General features: G+C 33.0%; 1 protein-coding gene and 1 pseudogene across 1 annotated transcript; one reads left to right on the forward strand and one right to left on the reverse strand.

Moving 5' to 3' along the window:
- Positions 1-729: 729 nt before the first annotated feature.
- Positions 730-4,409, reverse strand: LOC120131861. The gene is made up of 5 exons (XM_039148745.1): positions 4,340-4,409; positions 3,349-4,186; positions 1,732-3,197; positions 1,327-1,640; positions 730-1,125 (listed from the first exon to the last, which is right to left on the reverse strand). The coding sequence occupies exons 1-5, from the start codon at positions 4,407-4,409 to the stop codon at positions 730-732; spliced, it is 3,084 nt and encodes a 1,027-aa protein (XP_039004676.1).
- A 954-nt stretch (positions 4,410-5,363) lies between these two features.
- Positions 5,364-9,152, forward strand: LOC120131456 (annotated as a pseudogene).
- The last annotated feature ends 5,968 nt before the right edge of the window (positions 9,153-15,120 follow it).

Raw genomic sequence — 15,120 nt, forward strand, 5'->3', positions numbered from 1 at the left:
TCTATCCCGTAATTTTATAGCCACTGTATCTTGAATGGCATGGAACAAAGCTTCAAAAGATCTCGAGCAGCCTGTAAAAACCCTTTTGTTCCTCTCTTCCCATATTGTATAAGTAAAAGAAGTCCAAGCAAGCTTAATGATAGTGACGAGAAGGGGTTTACCTTTCCATGTAGCACAAGCCCAAGATATGTGATCATCCCAAGAGCATGGTCTTTTTCGAATGTCATTTAGATGTAAAATCGAATCCCATAATGAGCTAGACAAAGGACAATGAAGAAATAAGTGATCCCTAGATTCCAAAGAGTCATTGTAAAGCACACATTGATTATCAATCTGAATTCCCATTCCAATCAATCTATCTTTAGTTGGAAGTCTATTTAGCAAAGCCATCCAGATTATAATGCTAAACTTAGGGATATGGAGAGGGAACCAAATTAACTTGTGCCAAATTTTTTTATCCTCCATGTTTCTGATTTGAAGACAACAGTCCTTGATAGTAAGAGCTCCCGTTGAAAAAACATTCAAAGCTTGAGACCTCATTTTAAGCAAACACCGGAGACTCCAGCTCATGTTAAGACCAATTTCCAGATTCCAAAAATCTGAATTTTTAATAATATAACTCCTAATCCAGGCTATCCATAAAGAACCATCACCTGCAAGCAGCTTCCGAATCAAGTGCATCATACATGTCTTGTTCCAGGACTTTATGTCTTTAAGTCCTAAACCCCCTTAAGATTTAAGTAGGCAGAGCTTTCCCCAGCTCACTCTTGCACCCGAAGATGCCTTGTCCGAACCTTTCCAAAAGAACCGTGAACATAGCTGCTCAATTGTGTGAAGGATAGATTGGGGTAGGATTAACTGCCTACACCAAAAATTTGTGATACTAAGCAGGATAGTTTTAATAAGCTCTAAACGACCAGCATAGCTCAAGTGTCTTTGTGGCCATTGATGAAGACGTTCCCTAATATTATTGATGAGAGCAACAAAATCTTTGTCAGAGAGTTTCCTAGAAACTAGAGGAAATCCCAAGTATCTAACTGGTAAATATCCTTGATTGAACCCAATAATACGCTTGATTTCCTCAATTTGCCTAGGGGATATTCCAGCAGTATAGAATTCACATTTCTGAGCATTGATTTAAGGCCAGAAATAACATAAAAGTGTTCCAAAACACTAATAATTTCCACAATATATTCAACATTCCCCTTACAAAAAATAAGCAGATCATCGGCAAAAGTGAGATGAGTTAAACCAATTTTTTTTACATCTAGGGTAAAATCCGAATATACCTCGAAGAGTAGCCTTGTTGAGAATTTTGGATAACACGTTCATAGACAACACGAACAGCAAGGGTGAGATTGGATCACCTTGCCGTAAGCCTTTGGCCCCTTTGAAATATCCTATGAGACTTCCATTGAACGAGATAGAGTACCGAGCTCCTGTAAAACAAGCTTCAACCCACTTTATGAAAGTAGGAGGAAGGTCAATAGCATTAAGAACCGCCAAAACAAATCCCCAATGCAGTGAATCGAATGCCTTATGAATATCAATTTTCAAAGAGCATCTGGGTGAGATAGTCTTCCTACTATAACCTTTGACAAGCTCCTGTGCCAAAAGAGTGTTATTAACAATGTTCCTTCCTTTAACAAAGGCGGATTTATTGAGAGAAATAATATCAGGGAGTAAAAGAGTGAGTCGTTTAACCAAGATTTTTGTAACAACTTTGTAAACCACTGTACAACGGGAAAATAGGCCCGAAATCCTTGACTTTGCAAGGATTTGGGACTTTAGGAACCAAAGTGATTGAAGTCGAGTTGAAAGCAGGAAGCATAATAAAATCCTTGAAGAATTGAGTAATAGCAGCAACCACATCTTCTTCAATAATAGACCATGTGTTCTTAAAGAAATAAGGAGTGTAGCCATCAGGTCCTGGAGCTTTTTCATTACCTTGACAGAAAAATGCTTCCTTAATCTCATCTTTGGTAACATCTTTTATAAGAGCATTGGAAGCATCAGAAGGCAGAGAGTACTGAAATAATTCTTGAAGTAAAGTCTGGTCACATACTTTAACTTCAGGATTTTCAGATCCAATCAAGTTTGTGAAATGCCCTATCAATTCGGAAGTCATTGACTCAAATGATTCAAGTCTGTTTCCATTGTCATCAACAAGAACTCTGATAGTTTCCCTCTTAGTTTTAACAGCAACTGCCGAATGAAAGAACTTTGTACACTTGTCACCATCTTTAAGCCATTGGACTTTAAACTTTTGCCTTAAGAAAATATTTTTAGCCTCTTCTAAGATTTTCAGCTCGTTTTGCACAAGAAGCTCTTTATAGAAGGAATCTTCGGCTCTTAAAGATAACAATTGTTGTGTTTCCAGCTCTAATTTCTTTTGTTTAGCACGTGCTGAAATGTCATTATAAAAGAGTTGATTAAGAGATTTCAAGCAAGTTTTAAGGCGCTTTAACTTGAAAAACAGATTCTGCATGGGGTTGCCTTTTGAAGGAGTTTGCCATGATTGTCTCACTACATTCATGAACTTTGGATGTTGAACCCATAAGTTAAAGAATTTGAAAGGCTTTGGATGATCAACAAGAGTTTCTTTAGTTAGCCAAGTAATAGCCAAACAATGGTCAGAAATTCCCGGAGCTTGAAATTCCATATGGGATTTCGGAAATAATCTATACCGTTTAGGATTGACAATGACTCTGTCAAGCTTCCTTGCAAGGTAAGAGTCTTGTTGTTTGTTGCTCCAAGAAAATGTGGGGCCAAAGAAAGGGTGATCAGAGAGTTCTAAATCAAAGACAGCATCTTGTAATTCCTTCATATCAGAAGAAAGAAAAGGTCCTAAAGTGGAAGAATTAGATCTTTCGTTGGAGTTAATAATGACATTAAGATCTCCTCCCAGAACCCAAGGAAGATTAATATACAACCTGCCTAAATCAGAAAGATGTTGCCAAAGTTGTCTACGAAGAATTCCATCATTACTTCCATAAACAACAGTAATGATCAGTGGGATACTGAGGTAATGACCTTTGATGGAAATACATTGGCTAGAAACATGAATAACAGAAAAATCCAGATTATTTTTCCAAATGATCCAAATCCTTCCATTATCAGCAAAATCATAGTTAGTAATAGAATTCCAGTGTTCGAATTTATTGTCAAGAATAACAGCAACATTACTAACTTTCACTCTAGTTTCCAAAAGGCACAAAACATCAATTTTATTAAGGATAGCTCTCTTAAGAATACCTACTTGCTTTAGAGGACTATTAAGACCTCTAATGTTCCAAAACCCAACAATCATTGAGAGGGAGCAGAGGTGGTAGCCACAGTGCTACTCACATCAACATTCTTAACTTTTTTATTATGTCTTTCTTCTTTGATTTCAGTTCAGTTAAAAGGGTAGCCACTCCAGCAGATGCAACTCTTTTCTTAAGAACAAGATCTGTAGGAGAAACAGAATCCTCAGATGCAGATAAAATTGCAAATATGTTCTTTGAACCATCAAGAATAGTTTTAGTGTTATCTTTTTGAGGCCTACCTCTACCCTTCTTAACTACAGATGGATCAGTAGCAGTAATAGTGTTTTTCAGAGGAGGTACATTAGGATCAGAAGTAATAGCTACATTAGTATCAGTAGTAATAGTGTTTTCATTAGAAGAAGAATTAACAGCAGAGTTAGAAGCAGTAGCATCAATGTGATCAGAAGGGCCATAGGTTATATTATGATTATAACAACTCTCTTTAGGAATATTCTCATCAGCTCCATAATCTTTAATTTGCATTTTCTTCTGAAGAAGTTCAACTCTTCCTTCTAATGGAACTACAGAAGTATTAAGAGTTTTCTTTTTCCATACTTGAGTAGTTATTTGTGCTGCTGGTTTATGTTCTTTATAGTTTCTATCACTATGCCCGAACACTCTATAGTTCTTACAACATGGTGGAAACCAAGGTAACTCAACAAGAATTGAGGTAATAGACCCATCATTCATAAGCACATCCACATACTCATGAATATTATCATTCAGACCAATCTCAATGCATAGTTTAGCATACTCTAACCTCTTCCTAGATGCAATAACAGAGTCCATAGAAAGAGGAACTCCGATGCCACTTGCAATATAGCTTAGTCCAGTTCTAGAGTATAGTTCTAAGGGCACATTGTAAAGATGAATCCACACTGGGATTTTAGTAAGATCAAAGTCTAATTTTTTCAGATTTGGCTCTCATTTCCTAAGTATCAAAGGCTTATTAAAAATATGCCAGGAGCCATTTTCTAACACCCAATTCCTAGCAGCTTCAGAATCAAACGAGAAAACGTAAATGTTGTTACCTGTCAAACTAATTTGAGCACTGTTTCCATTGAGAGCTTTCTTCCACATGGAATCGATAGCTTTCTGCATAGTGGTAAAGTTAGGTGGAGGCCCAAGGAACTGCCTACCAACGAAAGCTTCCAATTAACAATCCCCTCTTCAAAGACCTCCGGAGGCGGTTGGACTAACGGACAACCATCGCGCGATTTTGGGGGGGGGGAATTCCAAATCTTGCCCTATCGAGCTAATGAACAGTTTCTTCCAATCCATGAAAACTATAATAGGCGGGACCGATGGAGGGAGATTGAGAGAGAACGAGCAAACCAGACGAACCCACCGGAGCGACGACGGGGATCTCAGAAAACGTTAGACCTGCTAACGTGCACCCAGAGAAAACCAACTATCGTGCGCCAGAGACTTATATATATTTTTTATTGAACTTGATATCACCAATCAAGTAGTATTTGTTAATTCTTAAAAAGAATCAGACATTATTAATGTTTTAGATTTGGTTCAAGGATGTATGAAAATTTTAAATTTTTGAAAAAGAAGATAAATCTTTTTTTTACTTAAATAAAATTCTAAATAATAATTAAATCAATTATTTGAATGATTAAACTTTTTAATTTTGACTTTTAAGTCTTAATAATTTTTTTGTTAATAGTTACTGTCATTTGACACATTGTGATTATATCACATGAAACTTGTAAAATTTTAAAACAAAAAATATAAGATTGATTAAAAATTTAAATGTATTATATAAAATTATAAAAAAAATAATAAATTTCTATAAATGCCACTTGACAATATATGATGTTGTATGGAACGTAATATACTTATACTCTAAAATAATAAATTCTAAGCCTAACCACTAAATTCTAAATCTAAAACCATAAACCTTAATTAAGTGCATTATATTAAAATAATCTAAAATTTGCATAAATCTGTATCACAGATAATATTTGTTTATTTATTATGTATCTATAAATGAGGTAGTGTAGTTAGCATTGTGCTACTTAATTCTTCGTCCTTGAGCATCTCAACTAGAGAAATGTGTTCCGTTACGAGGATGTCAAGCTCAAGATACTGTTTCCTCTGTAGCTCGTTGCTAATTCTAAGCTTTGCTGTTCTTGCAATTCTAATCCGTGCCCAAGATATATCAGGTTTGTTTTACATGGAACTAATATGACCAATTTTATTTCACAAAGATATTAATGCTATATTATTTTCAGGTTTCATAAGCTTAGACTGTGGGCTGTCAGCGGGTTCAAGCAACACTGATCCCAGAACAGGGATACCATATATTTCAGATGCACCTTATATCCAAACTGGCTTAACTAGGAGGGTGTTGCCTGAGTTTAGAGACGGTTTACCTGTGAGGTATTGGACCGTTAGGAGTTTCCCGGAAGGAGACCGAAACTGTTACAACTTCACTCTTCGAAAGGGAGACGTTTATTTGATCAGAGCAGGTTTCATTTATGGAAACTATGACGGAGAAAACATGGTCCCAAAGTTTGATATTTACGTGGGACCTCATTTCTGGGATACGATTGATTTAAGAACTGCGGATAATTCTTTTTTCTACGACATCTTCCATGTTCTTCAATCCGACTATTTGTATGTCTGTCTAGTGAATACTGGGAATGGAGTGCCTTGCATATCATTTCTCCAGTTGATTCCTATCGATAACACAACTTATCCGACTCTGTCTCAAACAGAATCGCTCGATCATTATGCAAGATACGACGTCGGTTTGTCTTCCAGTGAGGATTCTATCAAGTGAGCCATTACTTGTTAATTTCCGGTTTTATCACGAGCTGAATATTCCCCTCAATATTATTTATTAATTAGCAGCACCTTGACAGGTTTCCCCAAGACGTTTTCAATCGATATTGGTATCCTTATGTAAGAAATGATTGGACACAAATAAATACCTCTTCAACTGTCCTAGGCTACCGAAATGATACTCCATCGGTTGTGATGAGTACTGCCTGTACGCCGGTAAACGGTAGTCAGCCCATGGATATATACATGAGCAGTTCAAGCACCGATGCCAGCTACTACGTGTACATGCACTTTGCAGAAGTTGAAGAACTCCAAGCCAACGAATCCAGGGAGTTCAGTATCTATCATAATGGGGATATATGGTATGGACCTTTTAGTCCTATGTATTTGAACACAACCACAATATACAGCACATCGTCTCTCAAAGATCTCAATTTTACAATCGAAAGAACCAGTGGTTCAACCCTTCCGCCAATACTTAATGCCTTTGAGATTTTTGAGGTAAAAGATTTTTCTCAGCCTCAAACCAATGAAAAAGACGGTAAGTTGTCTAAAGCTACCGACCTGTGTTGTTTATATATACGTGCCTTCCCTCTACCTGTCGATCTAATTTCCAGTTCTCTCGTATACATGATAGTTGACGCTATGGTGAACATACAATCCATGTATGGATTAAAGAGAAACTGGCAGGGAGATCCTTGTCTTCCTAAAAAATTCTTGTGGGAAGGACTTAATTGCAGCTATGATGAAACAAATCCACCAAGAGTCATTTCTCTGTAAGTCTTGCATGTGTCTGCGTTTATGTTTTAAGTAAGCAGGGTTTTTCTGGTTAAATTACTAAAAAAATTGGCCATGAAATCAGGAATTTGTCCTCTAGCAATTTGAATGGAGAGATACCTAATGCTATAGCCAATCTCACTCAATTACAGTACCTGTGAGTGTCTCCAATCTACGTGTTCATGTGTTAATTTCGGAATTTATTAGGCTCACTTATTGCTATTTGTTATCAGGGACTTATCAAACAACCGCTTGACCGGACCTGTGGCTGAATTTCTTGCTAACCTGCAATTCTTGACTCTGCTGTAAGTTATTTGAAAATCTAAGACTACTTCAAAAAGAGAAGTGACAAGTGAGGAAATATGACCGCTGTTCTTTGCAGAAATTTGAGTAGAAACATGCTCAACGGTTCAATTCCAGCAGGACTCACGGAAAGGGTAAACCAGGGTCAACTAGATTTAATGTATGATTTCCTTCTCCTTATTTATATTTCTGAATGTTCACATGCTTATAGCCGTGACTGGAAACTTAAATCCAAGTTCTTTTTTTGGCTAACTGAAATTGATTGCAGTATGGATGAAAACGCAAGTCCTATTTGTATATCCGGTTCATGCAGCAATGACGGCGACGACAACAACAACAACACAGTTGTCCCTGTAGTAGCATCAGTTGCATCAGTGGCTTTGGTCCTCGTAATTGTATGGGCCGCCTTGTGGAATATTAGAAGGAGAGCAAGAAAACATGCTGGTATGATCGTAATTACAGAAAATTTTGGTGGATCTAAATTAATATTTCTTCGCTAACTCATTATCATATTGAATTTGTTTCAGTTTTATCATTGGACCACCAGAAGACTGGTGTCGATTCCAGAAAAACAAATCCGTTACAGGATTCGTCAAAGAACCGACGGTTCACGCATGCACAGGTCAAAAGGCGACCAACAATTTCGGAACAGTTGTTGGTAAAGGAGGATTCGGAACAGTTTATCACGGCTATTTAGATGAAACTCAAGTAGCCGTCAAAATGCTTTCTCCATTTTCAGCCCAAGGTTATCAGCAGTTTCAAGCCGAGGTATAACATCTATTAACAAATCCCTCATCAATTTGGAAGCTAAATGTATACGATTGTTTAAAATATCTGAGTTTTAACCCTTTACAGGTGGAGCTTCTTTTGAGAGTTCATCATAGAAATTTGACCACGCTTATTGGGTACTGCGATGATGGCAACAACATGGGGCTCATCTATGAGTACATGGCCAAAGGAAACTTAGCAGAGCATCTCAAAGGTTAGATTATTTATACCCCGGTGGCTCATATGATTATACATCATCAATGCGTTAAATATTATTTTTAAATTTAAACCAAGTATGATTTAATGTAGATAGCAGCAGAGGTATCCTGAATTGGGAAGCCAGGCTTGGCATAGCCCTGGAAGCTGCACAAGGTCAGAAACTATGCATGCATTCATACATATGAGTCAACTGAATATAGTTGAAAAAGTAACAGAGCAAATTAAAACGAAATGCAGGACTAGAATATTTGCACCACGGTTGCACACCACCTATAATCCACAGAGATGTGAAGTCCACCAACATATTGTTAACTGAAAGCCTGCATGCCAAGCTCTCTGATTTTGGGCTGTCCAAAGCATTCCCACTCGAAGGCGACAGTCATGTCATTACTGTTGTCGCCGGTACCCCGGGATATGTCGACCCTGAGTTAGTAAATCTGGCCTTGGCTCTCAGCTGTCTCTGAAACATCATAATATGTTATGAATCTCCGGAACCCTCCATGTTTTCGATGCAGGTATTCTACGTCGAACAGGTTGACAGAGAAAAGCGATGTATATAGCTTCGGGGTTGTCTTGTTGGAAATCATCACGAACAGACCGGTGACAACAAAAACGTATAATCAGACTACACATATAAGCCAATGGGTTAGTTTGATGTTATCCAGCGACGATATCAATACCATTGCTGATTCAAGATTGCAGGGAGACTTTGACATTTCCTCCATGAAGAAAGCAGTAGAACTGGCAATGGCTTGCGTGTCTCCAACTTCGACAAGAAGGCCAACCATGACTTACGTTGTCACCGAATTGAACGAGTGTTTGTCGGCCGAGATAGACAGGAACCACAACATTCAGTTAGCTCCCACTCAATTGAATATTCCCTCACCTAATGCGAGGTGACTGCAAATTCTATTGGTATAAATAAACCAGGTCAACTTGAAAGGTTTTACTGTCTGTACGTGAAGATGTAAAGGTTTGTATTTGATGCTTTTATCGGTGTGTTAGTTATACAATGTCCATAATATCTTTGTACCATATATATATATATATATATATATATATATATATATACAGGGTTTTGACCCTCTAATTAGGATGTACTCGTAGATTGTCGTTACAGTTTCGGAATTGGTTGCTCTTTTTCAAGCTTCGAAGTTATAGAATTTCTGTTGCGTAAACAAGACTGTTTTGTCTATGGTATTTTATTTTTTACATATAAAATAATTTGACATCATGTTCATCGTATCCTCTAAAATTAATTTACACTCGTAAATTAAATGCTTCTAATAATTTTAACGTGCTATTGCATTTCTAACGCTGCCAACAAAGCCAACGTCCAAAAATTGGAGTAATTGGTTTTCTTTTCCATTTGATATTAATTCAGGGTATTTTAGATTGTATTTTTTTAATAGTTTGGAGTGATTATAATGTAATATAGATTATAATTTTTTTTTGAGTAAGATAAGTTTATTACAAGGTAGTATATGTTCTAAATACACTCAACCATTTGATAATGAATGATCAATCACCCTGCTGCAGTCGCTGGTGCTCGAACCCATGACCTCTAGAATTAAATTTTTTAATGTGTTTGTTAGATTTAATATATTTTTATAATCTAATATATGAGAGAAATTAGTTTCACTTTATAATTTTCAATCTCACATGATTTAATTTCGAATAAAAAATAAGCATATATAACTTATTTTTTACAAAAAAAATAATTGAACTTTTACGTACTTTTTAATTTTAATTTTATATCAATTTACCTTTATTTATAAAAAATCATTTTAAAATCCATGTAATAATTAAAGTTTTCTTTACATTAATACTTATATATGAAAAATAATTTTAAAATTCATTTAATCATTTTCGAATCGAGCGAATTTGGTAGTAAAAGAATTGTTGTTATTCCTTGAGGTCTTGAGTTCATGCATCAGAAATGTTAGGAGTGTGAACGTTTAATATCAAATGATTGAGATTTATCTTTAAATAAATAATGTTTTGTATTTGCCCATAGTAGTTTTATAAAATCATAATTATACAAAATGGGAGAAAAATGGTATTAATTCCTCACTTTGTTGGTGTCATTATCAAGAAGAGGTAAACTTTAGCCGAAAAAAGTTTACTAGTTCAAAGTCTTAAATTCTAAGGGTGCATTTGGTTCACGGAATATAAGATTACCAGTGGGAATAAAAGATTACCAGGGAATAGGATTACTGTGAATGTTGTATTTTGTGTTTGGTTGGTTTGGCAGGAATATAAGATTATCGTGTTTGGTTAAAGGAATAAAAGATTATTGGAATGTATATTTGACCAAATTGTCCTTATTATATATTTGTATAATATTACAAATTGTAAAATATTTATATATTTTCTTTAAAAAAATTAAATTCATGATATTTATATAAATATTTTTACAAAATTAAAAATATAAAAAGGTTTAATGAAAGGGTAATTTTTTTTTAATCCCTAAACTTCATATAAAATTTTAATTATAGAATTTTTTTTGTAAATCTAAAATAATTTAAGGATAAATTTGTAATTTAACATTCGTATAATTTTTATTATTCAATGATATAAGAATGATATTTTTGAAAAAAAAATAAAAATTTAAGGGCATTTTAGTCCAAAACGCCGGTAATGTTACAATACCTAAGGGAATGTCATTTCCGGTAATATACCTAAATATCTACTATTGGTAATAAAATATTACCGGGAATGAGATTCACGGCCAACTAAACATGAGAATGTGGGATTCCCATCCCATGAGAATCCCACAATCCTTGAACCAAACACCCCTAAAGAATTTTTTCAGATGTAAGTATCCAATAAAAGAATAGGGATTAGGGTTACTAAGAATTAGGAAAACAATTATCCAAAGTCAATAAAATCATCATGACAAAATTAAGATTTTGAATTTAAATCTAATAATTCATTATTTATCGTAAATGACATCAAGGATTGACACGTTTCCGTACATCATTAATTAATTATCACATAAGTCTAGGTAACGATGGTAATAGTTATTTTACATTATATAATTATTTTATTATTATTATAATGAAGAAGTAAGAAAAAAAATAAATTTAGTATTTCTTTAGACGGTTTAGAGTTAAAAAGTTCTAGTAGTTTTTGTTTACGTATTCCGTAAAGGAAAATTCTACAAATAAATGTTAATATTTATCATTAATTTTATAAGTTAATTTCACAAATAATTATTAAATTATATTAAAATAATATTTCAGATATACAATTTAAAAAATTTGTATTGTTGAATAAATAGCGTGACATGTTAAAATATTATGAAATATAAATATTTAATCTTTCAATTATAATTAAAATTTCATTTTACTGTTGATTTAATTAAAATAAATTTATTGAATTGAAAACAAAATAAATGTTATTTTTATTGACATATTATAGATTTGAGTTTGTATCATAAAAAATATTTGATATGTTATTAAAAGTTAAGAATTATTTTGATTATTTATTTGAGTTTAGATGTATTTGATGAACTAAAAATTTCACAAAATTATAATTGTTTTTAAAATACTTTTTATTTTAAAAATATTACCATATATTCTTTTAAAAAATTTAAACTTTCTATTTTTGTATTATAACTTAAAAGATAGAAAAAATATATATTAAAATAAAATTTTAGTTATAATTGAGGGGTCAAATAAGATGTTTTTTAAATTAATTTAGCATGCTACGTCACCTCCTTAACAATATTTAATGATCAATATCCATTCTTAACAAAATCTAAAGTTTAAGCATATTTTGTAACTTTTAAAAGTTTAATAATAAAAAAGATACTTTAATAAAATTTAATGATCATTTATGAATTTCATCTTATTAAAATATTAGCAGTGCATATCTGTAGTGTAGGTCATGCATGGTATATTCGGCCTTCATGAAAGTAATTTATAATTAATAGAAGTATAATAATTTTTATTGGACTTAATTTTATGGAGGATATTCGTGTCAATTTTATAAATTTGTGATGTAATAATCCTAGCATGTTCTGCTGCCGATGAAAATAAATTGAGAATAGTTTAAATGATTTTCTCCTATTGGGTATATATGTCAAGGGCTTTTAGATTATTTGAAGTAATCAAAGTGACATTTAATTTTCAAGTAGAATGCCATTGACGATTGAAAGGGAAATCGGAAACAAGATACCATAAGAGTTTAGTCCACCTCGCTTGTCATCAACCACTGTCGATCTGCCTTGACCGGAAAACGGCACTGCAAAACTGCTGGTTCAACCCACCCACTGATCCTTAATGCAATTGAGATTTATATGGTTAAAGAGCTTTTACAATCTGAGACGATCCAAAATGAAGGTATTCTCCTTACAATATCTGTAAGTGTATATCAGGATCATTGTAACTAAAAGTGTAAGCTATTTGTGTGGGACAAACATTTGCTTAACTATTTGCATGTAATGTCAGGGACTTATCAGATAATAGTTTGCTGAACTTAGGATTGAGACCCCCAAAACAACTTCTCTTTATATGTACAGTACCATATAACTGCTAGATTTTGCGGCAACTTGCAAGGAAACAAGTTCAACGGTAAAGAACAAAGAATGGCTTGCTATAGAGGGTATCCCCTCAATTCACAAACTAGACGTATTCTTCCCACAATCTGGCATTATGGGAACCTAAGTCATTGATCCCATTGATTTCTCGTTAACTGAACTAACGCATTGATTCAAGAGGGGTTAAACTCATCTTCTCTTTTCTTTCTCTCGAATATGCAAGTCAAATGGTAACTCACACTCTTTCCTACTCTTATCATCATTTGCATAAAGTGCAATTTTTTCTTGTAAAACCCTTGCCTATGTTCATGCTAATTCCGGTAGCTGTCCCACTAATTACTTTCCTTGCCCCCTCTCTCGGCATCTGTCCTTTTCTACATTACCCCCACCATGCCCTCAACTTTGGGTGGGTCGTGTGCTTTCCCACAGCTAACCCATGGAACAACCCAACCCACTATTTTTGTTTGTTTTTTTTATACACACTCGGTTTATCATTGACGTGTAAAGAGAGGTGTGTGAAGCATTTCCACTTTAATTTAGGGGTGCACTATACGTTTAGTATCTCAATTATTGTTTTAGTTCCATTTTAGTCATCCAATTATTATTTTTTTTAAATAATGTCTAACGTTACGTTTTGGTTTCATTTTGCTCTCTTATAATTAAAAAGGTAATAAACTACTAACATTATAGTTTTAAAAAATTTCAATGATGATGTGACATTATCTTATGGTGACACGTCAATAGCGCCATTAATTTTTTAACGAAGAATGACCAAAATAAAACTAAAATGTAACGTTAAGTATGATTTAAAACAAACAAAAAATAGTTAGATAACCAAAATGAAACAAACATAACAGTTGAAGCATTTAGCGTGTAGTTTCCTGTTAATTTAATTATTTTTATTCCTTTAAATTTTGGCCTCTAAAGAAATTTTTGTTAAAAATACGTATCTAATGTTTTCTTCGTTACACTTATAGGTACCTACCGTTAAAAAATCATTAAGTGACATGCGTCATGTTTAAATTTTTTGATTTTTTAAAATAAAATATTATTTAAAAATAAATTTTTAAAAAATTAAACATGACATGAGTCACTTAAAGATATTTTTAAACAGTAGGCACTTAAAAGTGTAACAGAAAAAACATTTGACACTTATTTTTAACAAAAATTCTTTAGGCGCCAAAAGTCAATGTGAGATATAATTTAGGCATCTAAAAGTGTAATAAACCTTAATAATATATATATATATATATATATATAATATCTAAAATAGAAGAGAATTTGAAAATGTGTTTTTTAGTTCAAGTTTTATTATTGATGTATTTATTTGTATTTAATAATATTTAATTATAGTTATGCATCTATCAAGTGATTTTAGTGGTGAAAGAGAAATTCTCTAGACGGCAGGTTTAAATAACTAAATCTAAAGTGATATTATCTTATAACCCTCCTAAACTATTCGAAAAAAATTATAGTTATAATCATATAAATATATTGATTGAAATTATAATTATGTTTATGTATTATATTAATTGAACATAATGTAATACCCCAAATTTTAAATAGTGACCATAATGTAAATTTTGAAAGTTTAGTGCCCAAAGTATAAAATTGGAAAAGTTTAAGGATCAAAGTGGTAATTTTATCAAAAAGAATTTTTATGTCATAAATGATTTGTTCACCCCAAGAATAATGTTTAGTAATTATATTCTTGATCTGAGATTTGTGTTAAAAATTAGAAAGTGTTAAGGTCCAGTAAAAATTCAGTAAATCGGATTGAATAGAAATTTTGAGAAATTCTAAAGGATATTAAATTAAGCTTATAAATATTATTTCCAAATTTTAAAATGATGGAAAGTGATATAGATCATTGGATTTGAGAATTAATTTCTATGTTCAATTTGGACAGTTGGATGAAAAATGGCAAGATTGAAATTTTTAGAAAAGAGCATGGGTAAAGTTGTAAATGGTAAATTATTTTGTTCATCTTTGACTTTGGGAAGATGATAAGGGTAATGTGGCATGGTATGGATGTAAATATAAGGTTTCATTAAAGGTAAAATTGTCATTTCTCAATTAAATGAATTTAAAATTCATTTAAGCTTAAATAAATAACAAATTAACATGAAATTAAGCTAAAATTTCATGTAAGGTTGTTCATCTTCTCCATACATCGCCGTGAGTCATACCTTAGGTAAGAAAAATTTTTGTTTTTCATTTTCAAACAATTTTCTTTGGTTTCTGGATTAAGACGTGAAATAGATAATTGTTTTATTCGACGAGCTCTATCATTTGGTACTAATATTGCATGCTAATCTTGCTTGAGTTCAAAGATCCCAAATTATAGGATTTTTGTTCATGTTAGGGTTTTAAGATTTGATGATAAATTTTGAGGTTATTGATGTT

This window comes from Hibiscus syriacus, unplaced genomic scaffold (genome assembly GCF_006381635.1).
Source record: "Hibiscus syriacus cultivar Baekdansim isolate YM2019G1 unplaced genomic scaffold, ASM638163v2 tig00110556_pilon, whole genome shotgun sequence".
NCBI lineage: Eukaryota > Viridiplantae > Streptophyta > Magnoliopsida > Malvales > Malvaceae > Hibiscus > Hibiscus syriacus.